Genomic DNA, 20,315 nt, shown 5'->3' with positions numbered 1-20,315 from the left:
AGTAAAGGGTAAAAATAATCTAACGTCACATGATTTGAAAAACATGTAGTTTAGGTGATCATGTTACAAGTTGACTATGAAAATACAGCCTTCTGCAAAGGATGATGCTTGAGATTGGAACTGGCTGATTTTTCCCCTGATGGTCTCTATCTAAATGTAATGTACAACACTTTAATAAAAAGCAGATGAAGGTTGGATATATGTGCTGTGATGCATAAAGGGAATATTATTTTAATTCCTTCATTTGTTGTTGGATTCATAGCTGATAAATTCCATCAAAGAAGCTGCTGCGCTTCTATCGGGCAGAAAAAGCCCAAATGGTTCATCTCTGATTTTTTCACTGTGTCTCAACAGCAAAAATCTGATTTTTTTCATCTGTTTAGGTAACTTAAAAATGGACTCTGAGCTGCTGGCCGGAGATGGTCTCTGATTGGTTATCAGCAGGTGAAACAGTAAAATAAAATAAAAAAAATAATAAAAAAATTGGATCTCTTTCGGCCTTTAAACATAAAAGTCAACTCTTTTGAGTTTATTCAAAATAACAAATGTGATGTAGACAGCTTATAATGCGTTAATGCGGATAATGTCGTAACTCCTAATTTTTTTTGTTGGATCCAAATCTACGACCTTGTACAAAGAACCTGTGGTGAGTTTCTCTATTTTGCCTTAAAGTTGTTACAGGTAAAAAAAAAAGTAGGACATGTTCAAAATCAGACATGTTCATCTGCCTGATTGGTGCATGTTTTTTTTTTCTTTTTAACAAAACTTTTGTGTGTTTATATTATTATAGCGATGAACTGCGATCAAAAGGAAAGTTAAATATTCATGCATGAGCACATATGAGAGCCGCTCAGTTAGGGCTGGACGATAATTCAACAACAATGTCGATTGATAGACGTTTACCGATGATAGAAAAATAAAATAAAAGTTCAATATAACACTTTTCCTTCCTTTTACATTCTAGCCTTTCATGTAGGTTAATAATACAGTCGTTACATCCTCCCAACCAATCACAACGCAGACCCAGGAACCCTCTGTCACCAAGCCCCGCCCCCTTCAAAGACTTCAGAGAGCACAAATGTTTTTTTTTTTTAAAACATGTTAACTTAAACATAATTATCAGTAAATTCAAAACATGTTTTAAGTTATCGATCAACAGGATTTCTGTTTTATCGATATGTTTTTTTTTCTGTATCGTCCAGCCCTACGCTGAGTTTATTCTACATGATCCACCTTCCAACTAAGACCTTTAGATTCAGCCGTCCCCTAATCAGCCATGTCTTTAGTCTGAGGCAACTTCAAAGTGTCTCTCGTCTGGCAGCAGCGTTCATTGACCTATCAGAGCAGAGATCAGTCCTCGCGTCTCCTTTAATAATTTTCATCGCTCCCCTCCTCTTCCTCGTCGAACTTCCTGCTCAGGGACTGCTTCTTGTGCTTCCCCTTCACCCGCCGCTTGCCGGCGAAGTCGGGGTTGGCCTCCTTCACGTGGATCTGCTCGTGCTTGCGCAGCAGGGCGGAGACGGTGAAGCCCTTCCCGCACGTCTCGCACGTCCACGGCTTCTTGCACGAGTGAGTCCTCTTGTGGACGTTGAGGTGGGACGCCAGCTTGTAGGTCTTGCCGCAGACGTCGCAGCTGAAGGGCCGCTCGTTGGTGTGCAGCCGGATGTGGACCTTCAGGTTGCCCACCTGCGTGAAGCTCTTGTCGCACAGCGGGCACCGGTACGGCCTCTCCCGGGTGTGGATCCGCAGGTGGACCCGCAGGCAGTACTTGCTGGAGAACTTCTTCTGGCAGACGGGGCACGGGATCTTGGTCTTGGGCAGGTGGTCCTGCTGGTGCCGCTTCAGGTCGGACAGGTAGACGAACGTCTTGCCGCACTGGGAGCAGAGGTACTGGCGGTCGCCGATGTGGTAGCCCATGTGCCTCTTCAGCAGGCTGGGGACGAGGAAGCGCTTGCCGCAGCGCTCGCACATGTGCGGGCGGTCCCGCGTGTGCCAGCGCTCGTGGTTGGACAGCTTGAACGCCGTGGGGAAGGTCTTGCTGCAGTGCTTGCACGGGAACGTCATCTGGCTGGTGTGGCACTCCATGTGGCGCTTGAAGTAGGTGGACTGCGTGAAGCCCTTGTTGCAGACGTTGCAGTAGAACGGCTTCTGGCCGCTGTGCGCCAGGATGTGCTTGGTCAGGCTCTGCAGCTTGGTGAAGCACTTGCCGCACTGGCCGCAGGCGTACGGCCGCATGGTGCTGTGCGTCTTCAGGTGGTTGTTGAGGAAGGCCTGCGTGCGGAAGCTCTTGTTGCACGCCGAGCAGTGGAAGGGCTTCTCCCCCGTGTGGATGCGCTCGTGGTCCATCAGCTTGGACTGGTAGGGGAAGCTCTTGTCGCACACGGCGCAGCTGAAGCGGTCCACCAGGTGCCGCAGCTGCTTCTTGCGGCGTATGCTCGGCCTCGGGTCGTCGTCGTCGCTCAGTCGGCCCGCGGGGAGCGGCGGCAGCGCCGGGAGCGACATGGTGTTGGTGGCGATCTGCGACACCCACTGGTGCAAAGTGACCCTCTGCGTCTGAGGCCGTTGGCTGTCCTTCGCCGCGGGGGACGCCGCCTTGACCGGCACTGGGACGACCCTGAAAGGGATCGATTTGAGAGGCAGCCGCTGCAGCTCTGCTCTCTCTGGCGCTGCTGCCGTGCCGTCCTTCCTTTGAGGGGTCGCGGCGGGCGGCGCCGGCGGCTCGGAGCTCTTTTCCTGCTGGGGGTTCTGGCTTTGCTCTGCCGCCGCCCTTTCCTTCGCTCCGTCCCCAACGGCCGTTTTGTAACTTATCGGCACTTCCTGCTGAGGCGCATCGACGGAAGCCGCCGGGCTCGCCGCGTCATCCGAAAAGCCCCCGACGTCTTCGCTGTCGCTCAGAGAGGCGGGGCTGTTTTCAACGACTGGCGCCTCCACGCGCTTTGGAGGAGGCGGCGGCGGAGTTTCCACCGGCTTGGGCAAGAAAGCCAGAGAGGAGAGCACGCAGTCGCCCACTGACGTCGAGACAGTTGCTGCAGGAAAAGAAGTAGAGGGTTGTTATTTCTCCTTTCCACCTGAAGCTCACATAAAATTGACTAAAGGTGCTTTCAAAAAGTATTAAACAACCCTAAAACCTTTTAGCATCTTGTTACATTACAGCCATAAAGTATATATAATATATATACTTTTTCTCTGGTACTTTGCTGCTTTTACAGCAGCACATCTGTTGGAATATATCTGGAGAGAGAGCACCAGAGAACACTAGTTTTCCAGTCTACCTGGACTCAGGTCTGGACTTTGACTAGGCCATTCCAACACATGAATATGATCTGATCTCACTGTCACTGACTCTGTAGTCAGGGTTGGCGTTAAAGATGTTTTCTGCCGTTTCTCACGGGGATTCTCCCATAATTGAAATCGGTGTTTATCCCCCACAGGTTGATGCTGTTGCCACCATGTTTTAGAATGGGGATGGTGAGTACTAGGTGGTATGAAGGGCTAGTTCTCTGCTACATGGCGTGGTCTCAATTTTGATCTCATCTGCCCAGAGCACCTTCCGCCACTTGTTTGCGACCTCCCCTACATGACGTGTTGCAACCTGCTAATGCTTCAATAACTTCATTTCTCTTCCCGTTATTCCATTAAGGCCAGATTTGTGGAGTGCATGACGACAAGCTGTGGCTCTTTGCAGGTCCTCCAACGTCCCCACGACCAAGTTGGCTCCTTATCTGAGTAATGTTCTCCCTGCACCAGTGCAACCTCCTCCGTGGCCTGTCTGCTGACTTTTGTGTTCAATAATGCAGTCAAACAAATCACCAAGACTTCAGATCAGCTGCTTTTATACTGTGGTTAAACTACGCAGTTAGACTATTGATCAACAGGATGACTTCTGAAGGCATACAGTTAAAAAGAATTGTATTTATGGGGCTCAGAGTAAAGGCAGCTGAATACATATGCACGCCACACTTTCCAGAACCTAACTTTCAAAAACGTTTAAGCACCGCGCATCCTGTTCTTCCACTTTAACATGCTCTGAAGTGTGTGGCTGGAACTTTGAAATATACCTTTAACACCAAGGAGTCCTTTGCTCTGATGGTGCTGCAGAAGGGTCTTCAGATCTCCGCGGTCGGGGAGGAACGCCCCGCACGCATCGAGGACCGAGGCGTCCGTAGAGATCATGGCACCAAGCTAAAGCAGAAGCACCAAGAAGCGAAAGGTGTGAGTGCGTTTTCAACACAAACTTTATTGCACCGCTTAAAGTCGCAATCCTATTCCCGTAGGTTATTTCTTCCTCTTCTTGAGGGGAAAGAAAACACACACGCGTGCATACCTGGGACAGATTGGGAACGGGAAGAAGTTGCTCCAACTTGCACACCAGGCCAGCGATCAAGGCCTGCAGAGCCGTGTCGAACTTGACGCCGTACTGAACAGGGAAGACTTCCTGCAAAGAGAGGCGGGTTCGTGTGTCACGCAGGCACGCAACAGGCCGGAGAACCGCACACGCGGGTTCATACCTGAAAGAAGCGCTTCCTCTCAGTGGGGTTTTTAAGCAGGCTCTGGATGAGGACCATGAAGTTTGTCTGGGACTTCTCCACCTCCACGTCCTTCTGGGGTTGTAAAACACTCGGGTCAGATTATATATTCCTGCCTTAGCATCCTAGCAGACTGCGATAAATTGGGATACACGGCAGACGTGACTATTTAATTAATTAAGTATCAACACGTTGCATGCGTACCGCTGACGATGTCATCTTTAACCTATTTATAAGGGTCTGAATGGTCTTGGAATCTGGCCGGCCGTCGTTCTGAAGCAGGTCCAGGATTATCTGGGAGAATAAACAGAAGCACAAATGTAAGAACAGTCAGGAAATACAAAAAAAATGTGTTCTGTCATATGCATGAAAAAAAAACAACAACAACTCACTCTTGCTCTCAGCCCCAGGATAAGTTGCGCCGTCTGCTTGAAGCTCAGGAGCTCGGGAACAGTCTGCGTCACCATGGTCACAAACTCCTCCACCTTGCTGTAGTGCTTCACGTTCTTCTGCCGTATGACCTGCCATATGTAGGAGTAGGACAGCTGCAGCGGGGAGGCCAGCAGGCGGAGGGAGGCCAGAGGGAGGGCGCCACCTGCAGCTGGGAGCAGGTTGGAAGACGTTACAGCTGCAAGCCTTACAAATGACGCCGCCGGTGCCGGTTAGAGGAGCAATTTTTGTACGTTTCTTTTTTTTAAAAATGCAATAAAAGAGATATCGGGGTCCATTTTAAGTTTAAAAATACTATGCAAAAGACAAACTTCAGAGACATTTAAAAACAGTATAAAACATTAGAGAGGTTTTAACAGAGCGCCCGCCAATATGGCAGATGGTGACGGCAGCTTTAACCCGTGGGGATGTTCTTCTACAGCGGGGGCAGGTACCTGGCCAGTTATTTGAAAATGCACGGAGGTAAATACAGAGCAATCCTGGAGGGATATCCGTTAGATTATAGGCTGTAAAAAAACTTGGGGACAAGGGAACAGCCCTTCGTCCAGAAGAACATAAACCCTAAAAATGCAATAGAGTGGTTTAGATCAAAGCCATGTCACTGTGTTAAAAAGGCCCAGTCAAATAACAGATGTTCTGTATTTATTCTGGTTGAGCTATTTTGCAAAAAAAGAAAAGAAAAAACTTTTAGTCTCTAGATCTGGGAAACTAGCAGAGACAACCCACAGACTTGTAGCTGTGATTGCAGCCACAAAAAGGCGGTTCAAGAAAATATCGACTCTGAATTATTCAGAGATATACAAGCCACGTTTTTTCACATTTCTATCAGCGCAAAATGTTTAAAACCTATCATGTTCTCGCCACCTCCCCACTGTTGTGGTCTATTTCAGTTAAGATTATTTTGGGTAGTAGCCCCGCGCAGCCGCAGGGGGCGCTGCAGCAGCGGCCGCATGTTGCTTCTTCTTTTTTTGTTTTTTTTCAGGGCGCACAGACGGCGGTGTTTCTGGAAAAGTGCACGTCTGCGTGTGCGTGTGGAGCGATGGAGAGATTGAGCGCCAACAGCGAGTGGCACCCATACGATTCAAACTTTCACCCAGCGAACACACGCCGCGATGCTGGATCAGCTGTTCCGGGCGATGCTCCGCGGCGGGACGGGTCCGCCTCGTTTTACGTGACCCGCAGCGCCAAGCGGTCAAAGCCACACCGCCGTTCGCTCGTCACATTTCTCCAGCAAACAACGGAGCAGACGTGTGTGCGTGTTTGTGTTGCACAGAAGGAGAAAACAGCCTCCTTGCAGCAGCGCGAGCGTCGCTCGGTTTCTCATTTTACACCATCCTCGGCGGCGGCTACGGTTAGCTTAGCATCTTACCTGTTGTGCCGGACCGTCGGTCCATACTGGCCTCAAGATGCGCGGTTGGCTCAACCGACAGACCGACGCCTCAAAGCAAACCAATAAAGCAGCAGATTACGCTGGAAATACAATAGTTTCTAATGTTTAACCGTCTTATCTCGGGCGTCAAGCCACGAAGAATAATGGCGGCCACCGAGTGCCAGCCTTCCAAAACAAAAGCCCGACTACTTCCGCCGGATGTTGCTCTATAACATAAAAGCCCCGTCTTCAAGGATGTGGGGTTCGGTTCGGCTCTTTCCCCAAGATCCGGATCATTTGGCTCCCGAGTGATTCTTCACAAGTTCGAGTGTTTATTCAGAAATGGACATTTCTATATACGTACATTATCAAAAATGTTCAAAGCACGTATAATATGAAGGCTCCTATGCAGTTTAAGTTTGATTGAAGAATTTCACTGGCTTGGATAATTAAGAAGTACTGGGATTGTCCAGCAGCTTTCATTCCCTGTCCCATTCTCTAAAAAGTCCATCCATCCATCTAATAGAGTCTTTGGTAATCACATTTTCTGTCATTCCTACCTTCTCAAGGTTTATATATATATATATATATATAAAATAATAATTATATTTAAACTTAATAAATCAGCCAAAATGGTCTGGAGTCTTTACTTAAAATATAAGAGGACATCTTTATCATATCATAGTTATTTGTTAATTTATTAATTTACCATTACACAAAATCTTGATTTCATTTATGGCAGGAAATAAATGTGAAAGCGTGAAGCACTTTTATATGGCATCTGTACTCTTTTTGCCTCTGTCCCTCCCTCTTTTACTAAATTATTCATGTTTTTCATTACTTCTGGCCACCAATTTTAGGTTAGATTAGGTTACAAAATACACATTATCTTAGGAAGAAAACAACCCTTTCCGATGGGAGAGGGGCTGGACAGTTAATGTAAATGAGCCCGCATACTGAGCCAGCTCGGTTGCAACTGATACATTATAATTATTATTATTAATTATCGTTAATGTTGCCTTTAAGTTTTTATTTCATTAGCGTATTACAGAAATCATGTTAAGTGCCAAAGTTTTCATGAGCAAAGGTTCTGTGTACTACAGAACAACCGAAATTCTTAAATCGAAGCACTTGAGGGCCAAAAAATTACTAAAAATAAATTACATAACCAAAAATATTGTGATTGTCTTTTAACCTGCCCAACAAAATATGATAATTGTAAAAAAAAAAAAAAAAAAAAAAAAAAAAAAAAAAAAAGGTATGAAACTGTATTTGGCCTTTTTTATTAAATTGTTTCCAATCAGATTTTGATGCCACAAAGTGTGCATTTGAGAAAAAAGTCATGAAATCAAAGTAGATGTAAAAAGCTTGCTTCTTAAAAGACAAATGTTTTGTTTTGTACCAAACATTCAATTAAATTGTAATTAACTAATTGTAAGATTTTAACTTGTCTACAATACATTTACCTTAATCAAAAATTTAAAGTTTCCATCTGCGAAATGCCACCAGTGCTGGTGGGTCAAGTCTTTCTTGAAATGCAATTGGAGGGCTGCATAAAATCAGACACAACAGGCCCTCGGGCCACATTTTGGACACCCCTGGCTTAGAGTCATTGTTTTTTACACACTCCAGCTTTTTTAGACACACCATTTTATTAGTAGAAATTAATAATCTAGTCTTATAATAGACAACCATATACAGTATATTTTATATTCCCAAATATATGTGAAAACTTCCCATATTCCTCTGTGGTACTCAGTTTCAGGTTGGTTTGGACTTCTCTATAATCTATTGTGCCGATTATTTGCCAGTAAAACAAAGAATGCCACATAACAATGATTGTCAAGTTTTTTTTTTTGTTTTTTTTTTATAAATTCCATCTTATTAAACATTACTTATTTTTTCAAGTACCACCATTTGATAGACAAAGAACAGAGCCCAGAAAAAAGACAGAAAAATTGCTCTTTGGCACTGCATAACCGGCTGAAGCATGGGTTTATTTATGTGGTCCAGTTTTTTACTCAGAAGTTAACATTTACAAGTTTTTTCAAGTTGCAAAGATAAACAAAAAGACCCGTGAAATCAGAATCCCAAGTTGGAAAGTCCAAGATTTCTCTCCGAACCTGATCTCGAAATCCAACATTGTTACTTTGCATTTAATGCTCTCTGAACAGTTTTTGCTCTTGCAGTTATTTCTATCTTTCTTTCAGAAACAACATACTCTGCAACCTCATTCAGTGAACACATTACAACAGTTTTTACTCAGTACAAACATGCAGATAAATGGATCAGGATAAGCTTGTAATGGTAACAGCGTTTAGATTGGTCACTAAGCACAGGTATTCGTCCCACTTTTTAGATACTGAACTTAAACACGGCTAAGTTGGCTTTGACTATATCCCCAGATCCAAATTACGTCTTTAAAGATAAAGAGAATATAGCATAAGCAGTCACCACGTTCGTTGGTGAACTGTTATCTGCTTCAATTTGCATTGGGAGTTCATACGTTTTTGGTGAAGCAAAGATCAATATATCTGGGAAAACCCCTCCTTTTTGGCTGTTGGGCGCAATTAAATCTACATCGCTGTTATTTTTCCCCTATTTACCCCGGTATATATTGAAAACTGGTTATGTTCTCCATTTCCCTCTCCTGTGCATACAAAACAGCAGTGTTTGGTGACAAACACTAAGATAAAGATTTTACAAATCAATATTTACATTCATACATTCAGTTTATCGTGTATAAGTCTGGGCTGGATATCTGGAGAACAGTAAAAACAATGACTATAGGGGTCCCTGTTTGCATCTCCTGGTCAATACGCCCATTGGACAATTCAAACCCCAATTTTGAGGCCTCACATTGCCATATTTTAGCTTTGTTATTCCTCATTTCTGTTAACAAGCTATTCTGTACCAATGTACTTAAACCATGGCCTATTAGTTTAGTTGGTTGTACTGAAGCGTTTTCATAAATTTTATGGATATTAATGGTCGTAAAAAGTTAGGAAATCTCACATGAAATTCAAATAAAATTTAAGATCTCCCAAAAATGTAGTGTTTAGGACAGTGGAATCACAAAATATAACATCATGGAGTCATGGGTCATTATTTCCTGAAAGTTGATTAGTTTAAATCCTTGCTTGTTACAGCTGCCTGGTATAAGCTGTCTCCTTGGTGTGTACAAATTTACAAATGGTTGTACAACTGACACAAAATATCATTCAGACAGAACAGGTCCATGCTAAAAAAAAAAAGCCAGACACAAAGCGACCAAAACTACAAAGGTACAAAATGGAAAAGGGGCTAAATGACCATCACCTTCTCTATGCACATGCCCAGTTTGGCATTCTGGGCCTAAAAGAGTCACATCTGTCTTACTTTGTCCTGAGTCTGTTTCTGTACCTTCAAATGTAAGCTGCAGATGTTGATGACTTAGAGAAAAGAGTAAACAGTCTAAAGGAAAACATGAACAACTATTATGGGAGAATGTCTAAACCAGCCCGGCTTTCTGCTGCATTTGCCTAAGTCAGTGCTGGTGGGATTTGCTTTTTGTTGTGCTGCTAACTACTGTACACATTATAAGATGATAACAATGTAATTAGCTGCATTTTATGCATTCAAATACTTTATGAAAATGTCCACAAACAGAGGTTGTCCATTGCTTGGTATGACTCTTGAGTTAAATATATACAAACTGTTTGGAGCACCAATAAATGTTTAATAAGCACTACAGCTCTTTTGTATACTGAACTTGGGGCTGCTCTGTTATCTCTGTGTTTTCCCAAGTACAAACAGCATGATTGCATCTCAAAACAGTCTAACTGGTAAGATCTCCATCCGAATACCTCTATGTCTTTTCCTTACTGCCGCTAAGGAGGTTTAAGGAATCCCACAATCCTTTGCGTGACATGACGTATAAGGACAGCCCCAACGAATATGTCTAGGGAGAAGAGAGCAAGCATTTTGTAGTTCATTTTCGGAAGGCTGTAGGCCCAGATTTGACAACAATTGTTGTGGCTGTACTTATAAGTCATGTCACGCAAAGGATTGTGGGATACCTTAAGGCTTCTTAGTTCCGGTAAGGGACGTCGCGGGGTCCTAGGCAAAACTATGGACAAAACTAGCCATTAGAGGAAGCTTACAGGCTCCTTTTCCTGCCTCCTTCCTTACTGACTGCACTATTCGGACAGCACTTATCACAGCGACCGCTGACGCACTTCAGCTTTGGCTAAAGAGTCCTCACTTAATAAGGGTATCAGGATGGAGCCCATGTACCATTAACCATGATCAGGACAGGATCTTGCTCTCTTGAAATTTAATTTAGTTAACAGTAACAATATTGCCACCTAGTGGTGCAGCATTAGTGTTGCAGCATTTTTGACTGGAATAGATCATTAGAGTATAAACCATGCAGATTTTTCAAAAAACTTGTATTAAGAAAATAAAATCCAGAGTAGTGTAGGCGGTCCATAAAGGTAGCCCAAGTGAAACCAGCTTTGCGTGTAATGCAGCTTAAGAAACCTGACCCTAAAGTGTTTACATTTGAAATAGGTCTGTTGTTGCAAATGTTAGAAAAGGTTCATTAGATTTTGCAAGACATTCAAAGTGTAAAATAACTTAAACATCACACATACATTTTTCTTTTTACCATAACAAAATTAAAAGTCATCAATATAGTAGGGCCACACTCAGGAGATCATGAAAAGTTTTTGGTTTTGAACCTCATCCAAAACATTTCACTGTAGAACAAGCTACATGTCATTGGCCTGTTTTGGAAATAAATCATGCGAACTGTTATTGAAATGCCGGCCAGTCTCTGCAGATTCAGCTAAATAGCCCGCGGTCTGCTGAGATTCTTAGCCTGTTGATTCATAGAGATCTGTCGACATTGGTCATATTTGTAACTGGCACTTCCTCCAGCCTACGGCCTGCTCTTTTGTGATGGGAACAATCCCTCCTTATGCTCCTCACTGAGCTCATCCGTTCATCTATCTGTCTGTCTCTATCTGCCTCGCTTTCTCTTGCCGTGCCTGTCCTGTCTCTTGCTCACGCTCTCTGACACACATACAGCACAAGAGCACTTATACGCTCTGAGAGTCATGCTCTAATGACTGAAAGTGATTGACTCCGTAGCCGAGGCATTAAAAAACCTCCCGACACACTCGCAGTGGCTGAGGAGCGGCAATAGTTCACTGTGCGACAGCTTCGAAAGCACAATGACCGGATTCAAAGGGCCGCTGGCCATGGCTATCTGCCATCTGGTCAGATCATTGATTCATGAAGTCGGACATTTGTTGAACTACTCAGAGTGATGTTTGTGACTAGTAGGTCCATAATTTGTGACAGATAACAGAACGCAACAATGTCAACAAGTAGAAGAGAAGTTGGATCAGTTCTCTTTGTGGGTTTTTTTTTTTTTTTTTTGACAGAGGACTTTTGTAGGAATGGACTTTCTTCTATGAACTCCTTAAAAGATTTCCAAAGAATTCAGCCCAGGAGATCTGTAGAGAAATGAAAGGACATTCACTTCAACAACCATGACATCAGGGCGGTCGTTCCATCTCAAAACAACAAGGTTCTCCAAACTGTATGGCATTGTGCTGATGTGAAGCTCTGTTGATAAGCTCCCAAATGAGACCCACCACCCCTCTGAGTGACATTAAAGTGGCTTTTAGCTTCTCGGAGCAGACCAGCCAAGAGCTGGCGTTCACCAGCCAAGACAAGATCATGTTTTTACTGCAGCAGGCAGTTATGGAGTGAACCAACTATTGAGATAACTCTTGTCCCGACTGAAGAGCCGGGGGAATTTTGCCAGCACACCTTGCTTTTTTTTTTTTTTTTTTTTTTTTTTACCAGCTCAGCTTTCTCTCGTCCAGTTTCTCTGGCGCTTGAGCAGGAAAAAGTGACAGACCACACTAATTTTGTTTTTCAGCGCTGCATCACGCTTCATCCACTCTCATGATCAGCGATTGCCTCCCCCGTTGGCTGGCTGTCAGCGGCGTGGGCGAGTGCTTGAAGTGGGATGGAGACAGACACAGTTGGGATCATGTTGGGATCAGGAGATGCGGCTTGGCCATTTGAAGTGTTGCACGCTAGTAGGCGTCTCCCAGACTTTACCTATGAAAAAAAGGGAGGAATGAATGTAAAAAAAAAACCACACAAGCAGGCACCAGTACGACCGGCAGATAATCGTAAAAGTGGCCTTGAAATGACCAGGGCTCCAAATGCCACCTTAAATATTTGATGAACTGCTGTCAAATTTACAAGCCTTGTCTTCTTGGAAATGCTCTCTAACATGTGGGCAGATAATCTCTCCCGAGATTTGTTAGACTGACCAACAGAGAGACACAAACACATAAAAATCAATGTGGGAGGAAATTCAGCATCCGGATTTTCCTTTTAAAGAAAGTGTTGAGGTTACTAAAACCAAAAGGCAATTAACCGCTGCTATTCTCTGATCCGGGGTTAAACGGCGTGTGGTTTCATTTAACTCGGAAGTTGGGAGTCAAACCTGGGAATGATCTCACTCTCAACACAACCATGCCCCGGTTCAACGGTACTTATCTGAATGGTGTGCTTTCAAACCTTATTCACATGTTCATAAAAGAAGGTTGATGAGTATGATCTAATTTATTATTGCCATTCCCACTATTTTTTACATGCGTGGTCCTTATGTTATTTATGAGGACACAGTTGTTGTTTTCTTTTACCTCTGGAAGTTTAATTAGAGTACAAGTAGAACACAGCATTTATCTGCTGGACGATGTGATGGAAGTCACGATCTCATAACTAACATGTGTACAATGGTCTAAACGTCTTTCCTCTTCTTACATTAAATAGTGTATTTTGCACTGATAAAGAATTTGCTTGACTCGCCTCAGGCACCATGAAGTGTTATTCCCCCCACCTTCCCAAATTTTTGTGGGAAACTACGAAATGAGAACTGGGCTTTGTGTTTTATTAATAAATACTGCTTATATATTTTCAACATATATATATATATTCATGAAATTATCTGTCTCAGTTGTACCTACAAAGGAGTAAGAGTAGTGGCCAACCTAGCTCAGATGTGGGAATGACGTCACACCTGAGTAGAGGGTTCTGATTGGAAAACCAACAGGATTAGCTAATTTCTGTGATGCTAACTACGACTAGCTAAACAAGGAAACAACAACAATCACTTTAAGCGTTTTAACACTGAAGGAACATTTTACAAATAGATATTGTATGAAATCATGTATGGCAATGGATAAATCATATATATACCATGAAAAGTGTTTACAAATAGTTTAATACTTGTACATTTCTATGGGTTTTATAAGGAAAGCTGCTGAATTCAAGTTGGGACTGCTGGATGACCTCCAGCTTTCCCCAGACAGGATTCTGACTTAACGGTGTTTTCTTGTGTTATTTCCAACATGGTTTAAAGATAACTGAACAGCCAGTTTAACACCGCAGTACGTTAGCAGGTAGCTACTAATTGGTTTGCTAACCACTGGAATATTTTCTTAAGAAGCAAATAAAATATTTTTTAAATATTGAAAAGTCTAATAAAAAAAATCATATTAAAGAACTATTAGTGTAAAGGTATATTTTTCATGTGTTTGTCGTCTTTATTTTGCTTAAAGCATAGAACCATTGCTGGCAAACGCTAGCATTTCGCTAGCATTTAGCTAGCATTCCCTCAGCCATTTCCCTGCAAACAGTTGTCAAGTTGTTAAACAAGCAAATAAAATAGACGGCAGTCATTTAAAGAGATTCATCATTCTAGGGCACATTTAAGTGCAGCATTAAACAAGTTAAAGCTGAAAGTTTACATGCTAATATCATGTAAAAGAGATCAGCTCTTTTGTACGTCTTGACAGCGATAGCCCCAGGCTGCATGCAACTTTTTCCCCCCATCATAAGGTGACCAGATTTCTCTAATGAAAACCACATTCAGCTCAGCTGTTGTACCAAGTGGCCAAAAGGTTTATTTACCAATGTTTTATTCAGAATAAAGAAAAGACTTGGTCCTCATTTTGATTTTCAAGCTGTAGTTTAAGAGAACTTTACATAATTTGAATTATATTTATTGTCCCTTTCAGACAACGGGGTGAAATTCAACAGTCTTCTTACCTGCCAAACTATTAGCACAACACAGGCTGTGAATGGGATTATCACCAAAAGCAAGGGGCTCCTCTTTAACCAGCTGTATCTCTCCTCTTGACCTTCTGCAAGAAGAGAATAATTGCAGCTGTAACTGAATATGCTTACACATGAGAAACAAGATCGTCAGCGGGCATGACATCACACTTCTTGTACGACATTAAATCTATAATTGTTGTCAGATTTTTTCCCCCCCTTTGGGGTTTTGAAGCATCTGTTGGAATAAAACTGTTAACTAATGGAACCGAATGATGTACCTGGGGTTTGTTGATGATTAAGGCATGGTGGCGGCTTGCATGAAAAGCTTGATGTTCCTTGAGTTGCAGCATTTAGTAGGTCTTGGATGTAGTCAAAGTAAAGTCCAGACAGTAAGCTCTTTTCTTGATAGTGACACTGGAAGACCTGCATTGCTGTTTCCTGGGGGATCAGCCAACAAACCATCCTGAAATAATTCACTTATGCAATTAAATGTGTAAAGCAATCCTGAAATCTTCATGTGTCGGCTTCCTCGGAGCCGCCTATCAGAGTAGAAGTTGTTTCAACGTCCTTTTTTTCTAGCTAATAAGCCAGATATTATGTTTGCACTCAAGGAGCACACAGCGAGAGAAGCTATCTATTACCCACCAGTTCTTCGTGGTCAAAGGTGAAGCGTAAGCTCTTCAGCATTGCAATGAAGACGATTATGTTATCTTTGTTGGAGGACATGGCACCAAACATGCTGGCCAGCTTTCGAAGACTTTGCTCCAAAGGATAGATATTTAAAACCACCCAGCATGTGCCGGCCTGTGACACAAGCAGATCTGGGTTAATGTTGAAATTTCTCATTCCTCGTTCAACGATGGTGACTGTTTCTTATCTATTTGCGATACATACCACCTCTTTGGGAATGTAACTGACAGGAATCTCATAATCAGAGGGGATATTCTGCTTCTGCATTGGAAATAAAGGCAGCAAAGAATAGCATTAGGGTCAATTACTAAATACGCAGCGCGTTCAGAAACGTATGCCGTCAATGCGATTCTGACCGCAAGGTAGTAATCTCACCAATATGGACAGCTTGCTCACATCATCAGTTATTGGTGTTCCAAACTTCCCAGAACAGAGACGCAAACTTGAAAACAGACCCAAGAGGACACAAGTTGTGCTGATGATCTGAAGCCAAAACATAGACATCAAATAATATATTGTTTTGCTTTCTCATCCCACTTTACATAAAATCAAGATACTTGTAGTTGTCTCTTTCATCACCAGAAAACTGACTAATAACTTTCACTGACGCTTTGCCGAGGGCAATGGCTGTTTCTGATATGGGCAAAATGGCTCTTCTCCAAGGGTGCCATTAAGCCCAGGGGTATTGGAGAAGGAGCACCCCCCTGTGTTTTGCATGTTAAGAAATAAAAATGTGACCGTAAAGGGTGGTCTGGTTTGTGTTAATCTAAAGAGCTATTGTGAGTTTTTTTTTAAATAAATCAAATCTGCAATTTAAATCTGTAGTTCTGAAAACCAATATGCTTGCATCAAACCTGACCTCGATTATTCTGCACTTAACAGGGATCCTTTAAGGCCAGTAGACAAACTTTTCTGCCGAAAAAAATCAACTCATTCAAGATGCAGTTTCTTACCTAATTATGAAGATGTTCTTGTTTTACTATTGTGTCAGACTTTGTTTCAAAAGTCCTTTATCTGCCATAGAATTACCAATGCAAGCTGATTAATTTGATCCTTACACTTTTTGTGATGTCATCAGTGTGAAATACACTTACATCTCTTTCCTGAAATGTACTTGCATTTTGTAAAATCCTGCAGTGGAAGCCCATACCCACAGCAGGAGTATACCAAAATGGATTGTATTTTAGGACAGTTAGGAATTTTTTAAACCTTCATTATATGTAAGAAACCACAAAAGGTATTTGTGATTTTACTATCACCATAGACTGTGAAAATGGCAATATACTGTATATATGGCTTAAACCAGGACTAAATCCTTTTATCCTTTTACGTCACACTGATAGCAGATTTTTTAAAACACAATTTTGATCAAATATTTTAATTTATACACAGTGACACATGCCACATATATGAAAATTAAAGCATTATAAAGGAGAATATTAAAAAATAGGTAGCAGGTTTCATTAATCTGCCAGTGTAAGTCTGATAAAAGCCAAAATTACATTTAAAAGAAAAAAAGGTTTAAAATGGAAATACGTCAGAATGATTACAACTCAGTAAACTGAGTGTTTTGGTCTATTAATGTTTTAATGAAATAAAAACTAGTTTGTGAAAGCTTTAATTTGCGTAATGAGAGCAACATAAACGTTATTCTCGACATTAAGAAGTTAAATAATCAGTATCATTATTTTAAATTCTATTTTTCAAATTACTTTTCAGAGACAAAGAAGGTAACTGTAGCCTGAAATCAAAGCTTTTGATGTTAAACGATTAAAAGGCTCTCTTTGTTACATTTCTTATGATCCTTTCACTTTGCAACCCCTTTTTATAAAGTGCAACCGCAGCACAATATGGAGCCAATATGAACCACGAAATTGTCTTTTAAAAGGAGCATTCTGTATCATGAGCATGGGTCTTTTTTTCCTCCCACAAGTGAAATTTTATACTGGAGTAATAATATTTTTTACAGTTTACATCTTTTTAATCTTCTTGTTCTTTTTTTTATTTAAAAAGAGTTAGTTGCTGCAAAACTAACAATTTCACATTTGTGCTTTTCTCATCTCGCGGCTGCAAAATTATCAATTTGTGATAGCCGCTGTGAAAGGTGATGGAAGTGAAAGCACAATTTTGCTATTTACCAGGCATCAGCAGACAGTTTGGCTGTCTGTGCAAAAGAGCATGCAAAAAAATGCAAAGAATCGACTTACTTTCTTCCTCATATGGAGCAAGGGTCCAAGGTTTTTCAGATCCAGCTCATGAAATTCAGCCTTTTGCGCTTAGAAAAAGAACTCAGATCTCTGTGCATGTTTGCATGCGTGTAGGTGCTGTCCCGACATGTAGTGAAGCCCGAAGATGGGCCAGCAGTCTGCTTTCACTTCAGACAAAACTGGTGGGGTCTTCTGACGCGGTGGAGAGGCCGCCTACAAGCTGAGTCATTATGTCACGCTCTGACGCTGTCTGAGACTTTTCCATAAACTCCCACGTATCAATTTGGTCATCGGGAGAAGTGGGTGCTTGTTGTCCTGCGAGAATATCTCACTTGGAATATGTCAGGGTTATTCCCCAAGCTGTTTGCGAAAGTGAGAATAGATAAATCAGATGTTCAGCCATGCTATGCCTTGCTTCGCTTAATAATGTAAACGTATTATATTTTGTTTGTTTGTTTCGTTTTCGTCCATTAGAGAAGTTTTGGGCTCTTGCCTCTCAGAGTGCATGTGCAGTCGTTTCGCAACATAATCTGCTGCTGATACTCCCTGATTAGTGGACCCACGTAAAATGCATTATCCCTAAATGATTTCCATTACCAAATCAATAGCTGTCACAAGGGAGAGATTCAGGAAATGAGGAGAAGCAAATCATTTAGAAAACCAAACTCTTCGTTTCCTGAGGACAGTACACTTTGTTTGGTCGCCCTCTTGTCGGGGTTATCTCTGGAGGGGGGGGGGAGGGGGCGGGGGGCAAAGACTCTAATGCCAGGTTAATTATTCATCAATTAAGCCCTGTGGTAGCCTGGCAGCCAGTGTCTCTAATGGATGTACACAAAGATAATGCTCAGTATTATTAGTCAACAGGAGAGTGAAAAGGTTTTTCAAACATTGCAACTGGCAGAAATAAATGTGCTTAAATTTGGAAGTTGGCACTGCACTGCAGCTAGGTGTTGCAGGAAGTCTGAAAAGCAGCACCTTAGAAGCCCCATGATGGTCTCGACATCACTATGTTCAACAATATCATAATGTTGCGGTATAATAGTGGAAATGAATGGTCACCACAATGAAGAGCCCTCCAGCTATTAAAGGTGGCTTCCACTTCAGTATGGATGGAGGTAGCACACAGCGATAAACATAGGCGAGGGACGCAAGCTATATGGCTGTATTCTGTTGAACATAGCTCTTTCTTTTTCTCACACCCACTTCTAGGAAAATGGTTTAATGGTAGAAAAACACAAAAAAAAAACCCATTATGTGACAAAACACAGATGTAAAGGATGAAAGAAATAAAGTTGTAGAAACGTGTTTGCTAGCGATCCAGTATTAGCACTTTAGTACAGCAAGATGCTACAAGATAAATCACAAGAAAGCTTGGAAGGTTTTGAACATTGGTGTTGGTAATGATGTTCAGAATAACAGGGAGCACAAATTATCAAAACCTTGCACAACAGGCTGCAAAAACAATGTATTATTCTGTGAAGGTGTTACCGAAAAGGATATATGCAATGGCGTTGTTATTGAAAATACCAGAAATACATAAAGTAAAACATTGCAGCTTGTGTTAGCATTGCAGCTTGTGTTAGCATTGCAGCGCAGCTACCCGCTGCTGGAAATGATAAAAGCAGTAGTTAAAAACTTATCTTAAATCAACATCTGATTATATTGATAATCTCCAAGGATGTCGCTTTTGTAGCAGTGATTATCAATCACTGTGTTGAAAAGTCTTCCAGCTGTAAGGGATGGCTGCCAATGTTTGTAGGTAAACAGGTGAAACTAACCTACATCAAATTATATTGATGTTCGTAAACCTCTTAGTTTCACAAGTTTGTATCACAATAAATTAGGTGGTAGGCAAGCACACTTAAAGAAAACTACCTATTGACACAGAGGAAAGTGTGCAGGGGAAAACTGGACTTGTACACAACTTTTTACAGAAATAGATGTAACGAGTATGACACAAAAAGACCTTCAACGTTTACTCCACTAGAACCTGAAAAGGTTGATCAGTCCTCTTTCACTTTGTTGGGCAATTCCTATTTGTGATGGATTCTTAAAGTTTTTGTCTAAAGATTGCACTTCCAGGTAAGGATGGAGTCATCTCCAGGTACTCACCAATCGGTCTTTGACTTTGGGTGAAGTGAAACCTACTTCATGTGGAAAAGGTAATTAATTCCACTGTTTTTGTTCCCCAAACACGTTCTATAAATGTCAGAAAGATGTCTGTGCTCCAATGATGTCATTAATTAATCACTTTAGCCATTATGACTATCCCATGACTGTGGCTGTTTTAACATTCAACTATTGCAAACATTGAATCATTCCACTGGATTAAAAGACCGGATCAGATTTAATGTTTGACACATTAACAACCAATTTAGAGTTAATTATGGTTTATGCGACAATTTAGCTCAATAAGACTGTCACGAGCTAGACTAGTGGACACAAGCAGACCAAAAACTCAGAGGCAGTTAAAGTGTTTTATTACAAATCCTGTGATGGGGGGAATTGGGAGTCTTTGGCTGCTGAGGTTTTCTATGGTCCAATAAAGAAGGTCCAAGGAAAGTTGATGCAGCTCCAGGAGTCATTTTGTGACAAGGGTACGTAGACAGATAGGAGTTGGGGTTCTCATAGATGGTGATAGATTGCTCTCTGCTGCTCACTTCTCCAGCACAATAGATAATGGCTCTGCAATTAAACAGGGAAGAAGGAAAGGAAGAGACACTGCTTAGCTAGGGGAGGAGTTTATGAGGGGGGAGGAGGCGGGGTCATTGATTCGTCTCATTTTAGAAGAAAATTCTCAGGACAGGAATCAGTCAATAAAGTTATGGAAAGATGTTTTGAAGAATAAAACTATGTGTTCACTGCAATGTCAAGGTGGAAAAACGACAAAGCAATAACTAGCAGCTTTAAACACATGCATAGGAAGTAGCTTTCAACAGTCTGCAC

General features: G+C 42.0%; 2 protein-coding genes across 4 annotated transcripts; both read right to left on the bottom strand.

Annotated features, from left to right (window-relative positions):
- Positions 1–608: 608 nt before the first annotated feature.
- Positions 609–6,597, bottom strand: si:dkey-14d8.1 (zinc finger protein 835). Of its 2 annotated transcripts, none has more exons than XM_012851287.3 (7): positions 6,346–6,597; positions 4,919–5,127; positions 4,731–4,820; positions 4,509–4,601; positions 4,325–4,435; positions 4,059–4,182; positions 609–3,026 (listed from the first exon to the last, which is right to left on the bottom strand). In XM_012851287.3, exons 1-7 carry the CDS (start codon positions 6,368–6,370, stop codon positions 1,369–1,371), a joined length of 2,310 nt encoding a protein of 769 aa, XP_012706741.2. In that variant the 5' UTR covers positions 6,371–6,597; the 3' UTR covers positions 609–1,368. The 2 variants fall into 2 exon arrangements, with proteins under 2 accessions (XP_012706741.2, XP_021165580.2); XM_021309905.2 differs by having other exon boundaries at positions 4,509–4,598.
- A 1,871-nt stretch (positions 6,598–8,468) lies between these two features.
- LOC105916700 lies at positions 8,469–17,786 on the bottom strand. 2 transcript variants are annotated; one of them, XM_036148944.1, is made up of 7 exons: positions 17,370–17,786; positions 15,559–15,645; positions 15,367–15,423; positions 15,118–15,276; positions 14,751–14,910; positions 14,464–14,558; positions 8,469–12,462 (listed from the first exon to the last, which is right to left on the bottom strand). In XM_036148944.1, the coding sequence occupies exons 1-7, from the start codon at positions 17,379–17,381 to the stop codon at positions 12,292–12,294; spliced, it is 741 nt and encodes a 246-aa protein (XP_036004837.1). In that variant the 5' UTR covers positions 17,382–17,786; the 3' UTR covers positions 8,469–12,291. The 2 variants fall into 2 exon arrangements, with proteins under 2 accessions (XP_036004837.1, XP_012706754.1); XM_012851300.3 differs by having other exon boundaries at positions 15,538–15,645; positions 17,370–17,784.
- Between the last annotated feature and the right edge of the window lie 2,529 nt (positions 17,787–20,315).

This window comes from Fundulus heteroclitus, chromosome 17, assembly GCF_011125445.2.
Source record: "Fundulus heteroclitus isolate FHET01 chromosome 17, MU-UCD_Fhet_4.1, whole genome shotgun sequence".
NCBI classification, from domain to species: Eukaryota; Metazoa; Chordata; class Actinopteri; order Cyprinodontiformes; family Fundulidae; genus Fundulus; species Fundulus heteroclitus.
This window is presented reverse-complemented; position numbering and strand designations above follow the sequence as displayed.